The sequence below is a fragment of the Zalophus californianus genome, chromosome 2, assembly GCF_009762305.2.
Source record: "Zalophus californianus isolate mZalCal1 chromosome 2, mZalCal1.pri.v2, whole genome shotgun sequence".
Classification (NCBI taxonomy): domain Eukaryota; kingdom Metazoa; phylum Chordata; class Mammalia; order Carnivora; family Otariidae; genus Zalophus; species Zalophus californianus.
Window position 1 is genome coordinate 31,055,955 of NC_045596.1, and position 12,837 is coordinate 31,068,791.

At 43.8% G+C, this 12,837-nt stretch overlaps 1 protein-coding gene across 1 annotated transcript in view; it reads right to left on the reverse strand.

Moving 5' to 3' along the window:
* RELL1 (RELT like 1) overlaps positions 1 to 12,837 on the reverse strand; it is a 63,045-nt gene that overhangs the window by 19,750 nt on the left and 30,458 nt on the right. Inside the window, exons 2-5 of the mRNA XM_027599816.2 lie at positions 11,495 to 11,719; positions 9,307 to 9,378; positions 2,671 to 2,728; positions 84 to 320 (exon numbers count right to left, since the gene is read on the reverse strand). Coding sequence (XP_027455617.1) covers positions 84 to 320; positions 2,671 to 2,728; positions 9,307 to 9,378; positions 11,495 to 11,719 — 592 coding nt within the window. The remainder of the gene's footprint in view (positions 1 to 83; positions 321 to 2,670; positions 2,729 to 9,306; positions 9,379 to 11,494; positions 11,720 to 12,837) is intronic.

A 12,837-nucleotide genomic window follows, 5' to 3' on the forward strand; every position in this document is an offset into this window, starting at 1 on the left:
ACTCTATATTTATCAGGGACACACAAATCCACACAGCACAGCAAACATGTCACACAAACCCAAAGCATCCACAGGGATCTTACCTGCCAACAGAGAGGACAGTGACCTCTCCTTGACGCCTCGGATGGCCCTGCTTGGACTTGTTGGTGGGTCTGATGAAGTGCCACCGTTTGTGCCGACACCGATGACACACATCCCTCTCAACAGCACCGCCCACTGTGTGGAGATGGTGGCCACAGATGTGCTTCCCCGGGGTGCCTCCTGGTGACAAGGGCCCCGGGCTCACAGGGGGGCTCCCGGGAGTGCTGGGGGTCACCGGGCTAAGGGTGGTGGGGGAAGAAACGGTAGAACTGGTTACTTACAAAAAGTACTAACTGAGGCAAGCTCTCCCCTGCAAGGCAAGCAGCAGCTTTAAATCACAGCCCAGCGTCTACCTAGGTCTCTAAACAAAGAGATCCCCTGAACATATGTGCCCTGAAGAACTCAGATGATCAAATGACTTAAAATAGAAGATTTGATCCAGACTGACCTACTGCATCAAAGGAAGAAAGCTTTTAGGTCAAGATCCCAAAATTGATGCTCAAGAGATGTTGATGGTGTTGGTAACAGTAACAAAAATAGCTAACACTTCGTATTCTAAGCATTTGATATGTGTTAATTCCGTTAATCTTTTCAAAACCCTATGAAGTTGGTATTATGAATTTCCTCATTTTAAAAATGAGAAGTTAATGTAACTTGCCCAAGGTCACACAGCTAATAAGTGATGGATCTGAGATCCAAATCTGGAAAGCCTAATTCTAGAAACCATGATCTTAACCACCGTGCTATAGTGCCTCAGAAAACAAGAGAGACTGCATTCTTTGATAGCCTGAGAAAAAATCTAGCCAAACCATCCAAAATATAAAAAGCAGACGTATATAGGTCAGATGTTGGCCACCTTCAAAAGGCATACCAAGACTCCGGTCCCCTAGAGAAGGAGGCCTTAACAACAGGACAGGGCTGGCCTGACCAGGAATCAGCCCTCTGACGTGGTACAGGTGGGTGGAGGGAGGGCGGCATGTCACCGCGGAGACTGAGCCCTGAGCCCTGAGCCCTGAGCCCGGGCCAACAGCCCCAGAGGCACATGGAAGTCTTATGACAGCATCAACCAGCCTTTCTGCTCCCAGAAACCGGCCCACTTGCACTTTTAAAAAGAACTGTGCATGGTTGAGGAGAGAGTCTCAAACATCACAGACAGCCAGAAGCTTTCCAGTGTTCTTTAGGGAGGCTCTTTAGATCGTTAAAATAAAGACACACAGCAGAGGCTTTCTGAGACCAAAAAAAAAAAGTGAAATTAACACCACATCGTAGGAAGTTGAATTCACAAGTTTAACAACATTCATTCGACAAACGTTTCTCAAGTCCATAAAACCCAATGACAGGCACTGTTCACTGCCCCACAATAACTGAGGTCAACACACCAGGAGACAACATGGTCCAAACACCAGGGAGGTGTCTGTGGTCAGGGCTGGAACGTGGGAGAAATCCCAGCTCGCGAGTCTCTCTGAACCACACCACACCTGGAGCTTCCTAGGTTGACCTGCCTGCCCTCTGAGTGACCTCGACAAAGGGCAGATCTCACACGCCAGTTTGACAAACACACTATAGATTATCTAAGATGTGCCGTGTACTCCACCCACAGAGTAAACAGGAAAAGGTCCAAACTCCTTGCCCTGTCCCTTGGAACAATTTGCCTTCTTGGCCCTTCTTGCTACTGTCCACCGCACATTCTCTAGCTGCCCCACGCCAAACTCTCTCAGGTATGCCCCACACTTATGCTCCAGTGTTTCCTAGGCCTGCTCTGCCTCCAAGCAGTCTCGGCTGTCACGTGCCCAGCTCAGACAGCACTTCTGCGAACCTTCGCTGACTTCCCTCTGGCCCCATGGAGCCCCCAGAGCATCCAGTGTTTGTTGCTCCCACAGCATGGCTGTGCTCCCCATCACAAGGCCTCATGCCCAAGGCTCCATTCCCCACTAGACTGAGCCCTCTGGGCCAAGCATCTGCGAAAGCCCACCTCCAGCACTGTGCCCAGCACTGAGCAGGCATTCAATAAATGTTCCTTGCTGAAGAAATAAAAAACTCTAGAGAAATACTATAATGTCATCAACTCAACCAGCCTAATTTTTGCTTCATCGTCATTATTCATGGAGGTCTTTCAATGCCCCAGGCCCTTTGTCTTCCTTCTAATAACCCAAGGAAGTGGGTACATGGTTATCTCCATTTATAAATGATGGAACTTGAGCTCAGAGGGGTGAGTTAACTTGCCCACAAAGAGGTGGTCAATACGTGGCAGAGGTGAGACTCCACCCAGGTGCCCAACTCCCAGGCTGTTACTTTTTTATCCTATCTCCAAAACCACAATAGTCAGCCAGGGCTGAATTCGCCCCAGGGGACACTGACAATGTGTGGGAACATTCTGGGTTGTCACACAGATTGGGGAAAGAGGACACCAGCATTAGTGAGCAGAGCCCAGGAACACTGATAAATATCCCACAATGTACAGGACAGTTGCCCACAGCAAAAAATTACCTGGCCCAAATGTCAACCATGCCAAAGCTGGGAAACCTGCTCCAGCAGATAACCGCAGGAAAAAAAAAAAAGTTCCACTAAATGGGGGGGAGTCGTGCTCACCTTTCAGGGTCCCCCAGGCTGTTATCTGCTACCATTGCCTTTAAAACATCAACGTTTGCTAAGGAAAAAAAAGAAAGTAAAGAATTAAAATGGAATGAATCACATGAGCAATCACAGAATTATCACAATAGAAAAGCTGTTGGAAGGAAAATAAAGAGAAGAAAAGCTGTTGGAAAAAGATCTGAGGTCCTTCAGTTCACAGGGCCCTGAGGTCCCAGAGAAGGGAGGGTGTTTCCCTAAGGTAACCCCTCGAAATGGCACCATCTGCAGATAACTTTCACCATGCAGGAATTCAGTATGAGTGACAGAGAATCTACACAAAGGACAGTGGATCTACCATAGAGCCCAGCTACCTACACATCATTTCAATAGGACAGAGAAAACTACTTTTCTTATCCCTCCCAAACGAAAAGGAGACTTACATGCTGCTATTCCCCTGCATTCACCTCACTTGGCTAAATAAATAGTGAGACATAGGTCTTAAGAGACCTGTATTCTAATAACTTGCACGTACCCAAACGATTAGCCTTAACCTCTGGATACCCACGTATTGTCAAGTCTATCCCACATATAATCAGGGATGTGAGAGGGTTCACTTTCCAGGTGGGCCATTTGGCTTAGCTCAGCTTCAGGACCGTACAAGACCTTAACTCTGGCCAGTTACCTTAAATTTCCAAGAGTTGGTCACACATAGAGGTTACCTAATATGGACTGAATTAAATTAGAATTCTAATGTTAATTTAAAAAAAAAATCCAAATTTTTAGGTTGGGGGTAGGCTGTCAACCAAAGCAAACTGAATCTAAGCTTCTTGCGTCCCCACTCCCCTCTCTGCCCCCAAAGACACACATGTTCTTTCTGCCTCTTACAGAGTGGCCAAACTCTCAAGGATGAAAGACTGAGTGAGTGTTCAAGTTTCTCTTGGATATTTAATCGGCAAGGCCAAATGTTATTACTGACTCCTAACCTTTTCATTGATTTTTTTAAAGTGCTGTTCTCATGAGGAACCACAAATTCTCCAGAGATGGAAGAATAAAAAATCACTATTTGCCATGTAAGCCAACAGCAACATTTCACATTTAACAGCTCAAACATCCCTAGAGGAGGAAAATTAACTCTAGTTTCAACACTACTGCTTTCAGGTTATTAACAGTTACAGGTTTATATGGTGCTTCTCAACCTTTCAAAAATTAAATTTAAGGCTTTTTTTTTTTTTAAGATTTATTTATTTATTTATTTATTTATTTGAGAGAGAGGGAGAAGCAGACTCCCTGCTCAGCAGGGAGCCCGACGCAGGGCTTGATCCTAGGACCGAGATCGTGACCTGAGCCAAAGGCAGATGCTTAACTGACTGAGCCACCCAGGTGCCCCAAAATTTAAGTTTTTTAATTTAAATAATTATTGCTCCACCCAGGAGCCTTTTGCAACATCTTTTTCCTAATCACCCTCTTGCGAAATTATAATAATGCAGATAGATATCTGTTTATGTACTATACGTATATCTGTGTTTTATATACAAAATAATAAGGGTTTTTTTGCCCCCATGATCCATTTCCCCCCTTCACAACCCTTGCAAATGCACAGGGTTTTTTTTAAAAGAAATATTAACACAGCATATCATCTTTTCTAAAAGAAATATTCTTTTTGCCCTCTTCAAGACTACCTGTGATGAAGTCCCAACGCATTCCCTAACACAAGTTTTGACCTAAATAAGACTCCTGTGATTACTGAAAAAGTACTGAAATCGATTGGCAGTATCTTCTCCCATACAACAAAGGCATGCTACCCTCTATAAGACAAACTTAAATATAATCTAGTGATGTCAGTCAATTTCTCTTTTAATTAATAATAAGGATTCAGAAAATAAATTTTTGTTTAGACAAAAGGTTTGGGGAAGACACAAAATAATTTGCCAGTTGACACTTATTCTCTGCCATCATTTACTAAACTTCAAGACCACAGACATTAAAAAGGGAAAACAACAAGAGATATGAAAATAAAGATAGCGCCAATAGCACTCACTTATAAGAATGTGCTTTTTAAAAACGAAAGCTTAAATAGTTGCCAGAGAAAATTAATCACCTATAAAATGATGACCTCCCTTAGAAACATGGGATCAGAAAATGATCAAAGAAGATGATTAAAATATATTAAAATCATCCCTAAAACCGTTTTTTTAATAGATTTATGTTGTTTCTTCTATATTCATGTATTCCTGGACCTCACCCTATCTCCTAGAAAATTTAAACATGTTTGCTATGAGTGAATTCTTTAAGAGTGGGCTCAAGTTTCTATGTAAACAACATTCACACCCTGTCTGAGGAGGTTCAGTATGTGGAGTCATGTGGATTCCTGGGTTAAGAAAACTTTCTAACGTAACCCCACCATGTGGACTTAAACACATGCTTTAATTTGGTTGTAAAATTACTACGAAAGAGCAGTCGTCTGATTAAGTTCTATTGAATACGTATCTCCTCATTACTCATAATTACAATAAGCAATAAAAGATGGTGTTCCCCTGCACTTGTCAACACTCTGTCAACTAGACTTCCCGTCCTGGGTTTCCAGAGAATGGGAGGAGTCAGTTACAGGGCAAGGAAAACCTGTCAAGAACAGGAGAAATTTTCTAGAGGGTAATAATTTCATAAAATGCTTCCGCTCTTCTGTCCTGAATTTCTGCCTGATCCTAGGTATAAAGCCGTCAAAATCACGCAAGAAGAATGCCCTGCTTTCTCTCCCACCACGCTTCTCTTCAAAGATTCCTTTGTGAGGCGCTTAGGTGGCTCAGTCCATTAAGTGTCTGACTCTTGATTTCAGCTCCGGTCATGATCTCGGGGTCCTGGGATGGAGTCCAGAGTCCCGGCTTCCCCCTCAGAAGGGAGCCTGCTTATCTCTCTCACCCTCTGCCCCTCCCCCGCTTATACGCACTCTCTCTCAAATAAATTTTAAAAATAAAATTATTAAAAAAAAAAAAAGATTCCCTTGCTATCAAGGCAAATCTCCCAGGCAGGAACTATGGCCACCCCCAAAATTAGTGCCGCTGTGTGCTAGCCACTGGCCAAAAGCTTTACAGACCTTATCATGTTTGACTCTCCTGACAACTCCAAGAGTAGACAGAGTCATCATGCCCATTTTATAAATATAGAGACTGAGGCCCTAAAGATCGTAACTGACTGGCCAGAGTCACATAGCCAGCATGAGAGACCTGGCCACAAACCCTGGCCCATCTGACTCTAGGGTGGATGCTTTTGACCCTGATGTTCTTACTTCTTCAATGTCCAAGTCTCTACCCAAATGATTAATAGTTTAAAATGTTTCAAGGACATTTGCATAATCATTATAGCAAGTTTCAGAGACATACTCAGCAATGACAATTTGTAAGGGAATCCTTGCCATAACATAAATTGAACCCCCAGGTAAGAATTTCACAAAAGGATCCCTCTGCCTCGTGTGAATAATCAGGGGCACTTGGAGAATAATCACAGCACTCTGCATTGTTACCAGATGGGACAGTTTAAGGGCCTGGCAGAGAGGCTGAGCTATGGACTTGCAGGTATTTTCCAAATGCCCACAGAACTCAAGAAAACCCTGATCACCACCCACACACTTTTCAATTCCATCTACTTAGAAAGAAAAATTAAGGGTAGCACTGTGATTAATCCAAGCCTTGAGATTAGCAAGAAAGTAATCAGTATGCGGGTCAGCTGATAAATTTATCCCTCAAGAGATTCATATAAACTAACCTGATTTGCAACATTTGAGACATGATATATTTAAGCCATAAACAATGTCACCATGAGTATAGGTGAAATATTACCCCATTAGCCAAATTAAAAATGCAAAGCAGAAGACTATTCATAAATCATGATTCCAGATGCTTTTAAATATGTAAACACAGGCAAAGAAAACCTAAATAAACATGGCAAATGGTAATGGATGGGCTGTACTTCATATTTTATTCCTTTTTCTTTTCAATTTTAAAAGAAAAGTTATGTTAGGGTGTGCATAAAATTTAAAAAATGGAAAATTAAATTAACATCGACAGATCTAAATTGATACTAAGTTCAGAGACTGATAATGACATAGACAAAAGATTAAAAACATATTTGTTCTATAGAGGACTGAAGCCTCAAGGCAAACTAAAAAGCTAGCTTATAAACTGGGAAGAGACCCAAGTAGGGATCTAATTCCCCAGCTGTGGTTTGGACACCAGCCATGTCTGGAAAAGGGTTCCGGTGAGGTCAGATGTCTCCTGGGGGCCAAGGAGAGCCAAGGGCCACACAAAAGATCAGAGCCACCCCCCATCCTCACGGGTCCCTGGACAAATCACAGGTAGACAACTGAAAGCATGGACAGGGGAAGAGAGGGGAACAGAACTGGGGATTAGAGGAGGCAGAAGGAAAACAGTGCTTTAGATGTCATCCAATGGACCTACCGGTTATCAATGCAGAGGAAACAAAGAGGCTACTTCCCAAAAGTAAAAGTTCAGCATTAAAATAGATAATAAAATAGAAAAGGACAGGGGCACCTGGCTGGCTCAGTTGGTTAAGCGGCTGCCTTCAGCTCAGGTTATGTATGATCCCCAGGTCCTGGGATTGAGCCCCGCGTCGGGCTCCCTGCTCAGCGGGGAGTCTGCTTCTCCCTCTGCCCCTCCCCAACTCCCCCACCAACTCGTGTACGCTCGCGCTCTCTCTCTCTCTCTCTCTCTCAAATAAATAAAATCCTTGGATAAAAAAACAAACAAAACAAAACAACTTCAATCCCTGCAACGCTTCCAGGGTTTACTTATTTCTGATTCAACAGTCAGTAACCCACCTCACCCCACACTCACTAATTTAGCAGCTACTCCTGCTCTTAGAAACTCAGGTCCCAAAGGCCCAAGATCCCCAAAGCCATGTGGGGCAGTGTCCGATGCACAAGGCACCCCATGCCTCACTCATGTACCTCTGCAATGGCTGGCGTTTCCATGCCGAGAACATTTTCGTGTATTGCTTGTGCAAATTAAAAACCATTTTTTATGTAGAAGAAATGCACACCATTGAGTATTGAAGAGCATCACCAAATATCGTTCCCTGAAGGAAGGTCTCTGGAAGACAGAGATCCAAAGCCAAGTGTTCTGGTCATTTTTGTTCTTATTTTAAATACCCTTCTATTAAAGTTGATGATCTGGTTTTATATCTGGCAGAAACTGAAACCCACCAATTATGAGAGGAGAGGTCATGTTGTGTAGTTGAAAGAGACCCAGAGAGCACTAGGCTGTTCACTAACCATGTGAACTCAACTACTTGGAGCCTTCATTTCTGCACCTGGAAAATGGGTATAACAATACAAACTTGAGCGGGATATTTTGAGGATTAAATGAGATGACTCATTTAATAAATGAGTTATTATCAACAAATAAATAAAGCACACTGTAAAGAACAAGGAAAATTCTGCTGAACCATCTGAAATTGATGTTTCTCTAAGTCAAAAACACTGCCCCACAGCCTGGGCCAGGCAGGTGCTCTCACTGACAGTGAGGGTACCGGGGTGGGGTCCCCCAAGGAAGGGCTGGGGGCAGAGCAGGTATTTACTGAGCACTACAGAGGTATTTCACGTTTTGGACAAATGGCTCAGCCACATCAGTGCACCCGGTAGCCCTCAGCTTTGACAAGGGCCAAGCCAGAGCGCAAGGAAAATGTTTCTTTTGATTCTCAGGAGAACTCAAAGTATGGTGATCCGCAGCTACTGGGGATGTGGGCAAGGAGTTCTGCACACTCCAAAAGTTACTGAGGGCCTCACCCTGTGCACCTCTGTTAACGGTATCCTACACGGCTAATCGCCAGTGTGCAGAACGAGGACCCTCATTTATCTAATCAAGATTCAGAGTTCATCCCCCGTTTCAGAAGACAGGAGTTTAGAGTACATTTCAAAGGGAAAAAATGCTTCTGTCCACAAAGGTTAAACTTTTTAAAAGTCTGAAAACTTCAGAATAGATCACAGAACAGGCAAATCCAGAGAGACAGAAACAGAGCAGGTCGCCAGAGGATGGCTGCAGGAGGACGGTGGAGTGGGCGACTGTGTCATGGGTACGGAGTTTCAGTTTGGCACGATGAAAACGTTCTGGAATTAGGCCGTGCTGATGGCTGTGCATCATTGCGAAGGTACTTAAATGTCGCTGAACTGTGCATTTAACGGTAACTTTTTTAGGCTTGGTGTATTTTACCATGATTTTTTTTAAAAGTACAAAAAAAGGAATACACAACATTCGAGTGCCTATTGTACTAAGCACTTTATGTGCAGGATGTCACAACAATGCAACAAGGTAAATGTTATTACCCTCCTTTTACAGAGGAGGAAACGGAGACTCCATGAGGTAAAGTGACTTTCCCCAAATCAAGGTGAGGCCAGGATTTGAAGGTGAGCCTCCAGGGCTGGCTTTCTGCCAACACTCACACCCACTGACTCTTCGAAAACACACTTAGGTGACATTCTCATGGTGGGATCATCTGGAAGCTGACGTATTCATGAGCTTAGGTAAAAGGTGCTGCCAATGACTAGAAAGATCAACAGGACAGTTCACACAAACTGACTCTTCAAGGCAGCTTTTTAATAAAACATGAATATTGAATTGTTCTGGAACACTAAAACATCCATACCTTCATTTTTCATGATGTAGTGGACAATCTGCCCAACGGTGTCACTATTTTCATTTACACTGTCATTCAACTCTGAAAGAGAAGGGGGAGGGGAGAACGGGTTAGAATCAGTCACCTCTGTCGAGGCAGTGAGACCTCACTCAACGGTCTCCAGAAAGCTCAGCTGTGGTGCCAAGGGTCAAGCGGTCAAGGCTTTCTTCCTTCAGCCCCAAACTGCCTGATGCACAGCCCAGAGTGACTTCCTTGGCATGACAGACATAACAAGTACCAGAATTAGCCATCAACCTCTTCTCAAGTCCAAACACCCACTCACTTTCCTGCGTGTGTATCAGTCCTTACTGCTGCACTTCTCTCTCATTATTTCCTTAAACCCTTTGGGGAAATGGGCAGAAAATAGTTCATCAAAAGATACAATTCTCCTTGGATTTTGTTTTAATTGCAGACATACTATATAAATTTAGAGTATGGATTTCTTTTTTCCATGGGGTAACTATTCATCCATGTTTAGAAGACTCTCCTTTCATTTAAATACACTTCCAAATAACCTAAACTTTGGCTGTGGTTATTTGCCCACACACTCCGTTTACCTTGGGCAACTGTATTATGGGACAGTCTTTGAAGAAAAATCAAACCTCCCTCCGGAAACTGTAATTTCAGGGAGGAAGGAAAAGGGAGGGATCCCAGTTCACAGAGAATGAACCGAAGCGTGCAATGTCCTACTCGTGTCCCTGGAAAAGCGTCTTCTCCAACCCCAGTCGGCTTCCTCCTCCGCGAAAACGCGCACTTGGCTGGACGGCGTAAACCCTAAGCCAGCCTACCGAGCGTCTGTGACGGACGGGAGCAGGGAGGCTCATTTTCTGTTGACAAACACTCAGCTTTGGTTTGCTCATAAGCTACCCATGACTCATCCTGCAGCCGGGTTCTCTCTGCCTCAAAGGTCAGTGGGGGTGGGAAAAACCAACAGGACAGCCGGCTGGCAAGGAAGGAAGAGACAGCCGGCTAGCAAGGAAGGAAGACGCTCTCCCCACTCTACCCGTTGGCTCTCTTGAAAGGTGACCAACTCCAAATGTCCTCTTCTGCAAAAACTGCCCTTAGGACCTGAAAGGGATATGGAAGGTTAGCTACTCCTCCCCCAAATCCAAGTCAGGAAACGTCCCTAAAGGACGGTTGGAAAGAACATCTATGGAGAAAACAGGATTTTATTTCTTGGGTTTTTCCAAATACTACCTAACAACTCGATGTTTAAGAGGAAAAGATAAGACACCCTCAAATTAATACTAAGGCACCATTTCTTACCACACTTTTACTGCGCTGTTGACATATTTACTTAATAAATATAAATTCCAATCACATAGATTGCATATAGAACTCCCCCAGCAAAAGTAATACCACAAAAGTGGTGAGAGCTATTTAAATTCCCCATTGTTCTTATGAGAAGCTCTCTCAATAATAATAGTAAGGATTAATATTTACTGAGTGGCCATATGTGCCAAACACCAAATGCATCTTCTACATTCCACAATAATCCTACAAGATGGAGATTACTGTCCTCATTTAAATTAAATTAAAATCTTAATTAAATTGGCATTAAATTAACTAAGCTTAAAATTCCAGTTAAATTACACAGAGCAGAAGTTTGGAGCACATGTAACTTGCCCAAAGCCACAAGGAATGAGCTGGTAGGTGTTTAATAAGTGAAAGCCAGGTTTCAAGCTCCAGGTGTGGTTACTACGAAATCTATACTGACACGCCACCATACCACCTACTGTTAAAATGGATCATTTTGGGGGCACCTGGGTGGCTCAGTCAGTTAAGCATCTGATTTCGGCTCAGGTCGTGAGATGGAGCCCCTCAAAAGCCTCCATGCTGGGTGTGGAGCTTGATTAAGATTCTCTCTCTCCCTCTGCCCCTTTACCCCCCCTTAAAAAAAAAAAAAAAAGATGGATCATTTTGCTTCGTAGAGATGAAAGTATCTATGACTGATTCCTCATTTAAAAATTGCCCTCACTTGGGGCACCTGGCGGGCTCTGTCAGTAGAACACGTGACTCTCCATCTCCGGGTTGTGAGTTCGAGCCCCACATTGGGTGTAGCGATTACTTAGAAATAAAATCTTTAAAAAAAAAAAGAAAAGAAAAGAAAAGAAAATCGTCCCCACCCACCTCTCCGTGAAAGGATGCAGATACTTACCTATCTTTTCAACCTTTTCCTCTTCCACCTCTTGCTCGGCTTCTGTGGTACAACGATAGCCCTTCTTCTTAAGCAGGTGGCAGATGAGGACGCCAAACAGACCCATGATGAAGAACACGGGGACCAGCGCGTATGCGATATATTCTGGGTGTCCGTTGCCCACATTGTTGGTGGGCGCCGGGGTCGTCTCTGTTCTGGACTGCAACGTGCGGCTGCCACCATTGTCTACAGAAAGACATACACGCGGCTGCATCACACGTCTGCCAGGAGGGACAAGACCAACCTGACGACCCCAGGGAATGTTCACATGGAATCTGAGTCGTCTCCCAAAACCACAGGCCATGCAGAGACTGGTGGGTCAGGCAGTACAGAACACAGGCTAAGGGCCAGGCTTGGCTTAACGTCCGACTTCCCATCCTGTCCCTGCTACTCACAAACTAGGTCCCAACCTGCGTCATTTCTTTAAAACCTCTCAAGTCAGCCTCTACTTCTTCGCCTGCAGCAGGACTTACACAGTGCGGAAAGCATGTCTAGGTGGAGTGTCAAGCACAAAGGAAACACAGAGTTGTTTGGTGGCATTATAACAGGGCGCTGAGTGGTTAAGAGGATGGACCCAGGAGCCTTGGATTCAAGTTCTGACTCTACCACTCAGTAGCTGTGCAATAACTTAGCACCTCCATGACTCAGTTTCTTGTGAAAGGCACATACTCATCAGAACCTACCCACCCTTCCTGGGTGTCATGAAGATGAAATAAATACTTGTAAAACATTTACAACCATTTTTACAACATAATAAATGCTCAACTACGCGGCAGGTACCATTCTAGGCACTTGTGATATATCACTGAGTAAGACAGACAAAGAGGCTTGTCCTCATGGAGCTTATGTTTTAGAAGGACTTAGTAAACTGACAGATCTAGAATATGGAAAAGAGAGAAAAATCCAGGACGGCATCAAGATTTTGGCCCAGGGGGACAAACATAAAAATGGAAGACTGTGCATTTTTTATTCATGCACTTATCCAAATTAAAATTCACTGTCTGCCCATCATGTGAAAAGCACAAGGCTGGGAACTGGATATAGTGATAAACAACATGACTTGGCCAAGAACATCTTAGAACGTGTAGGGGAGCATCAGAAACGGTTCCTAAACAAAACACATGGGCAGATCATCACAGATTGAGAGAAATGCTGTCGAAGGTGTACATGGGACAACAGAAGAAAAAAGAACAGTGAGGACCTATTTTATGACTTCAAAAATAGGGCAGCTAGGAAAGGGGCATCTTTTAAAGGAACGGAGAACTTTACTTGTGGACATGTCAAAGTATCCCATGGGCTATTAC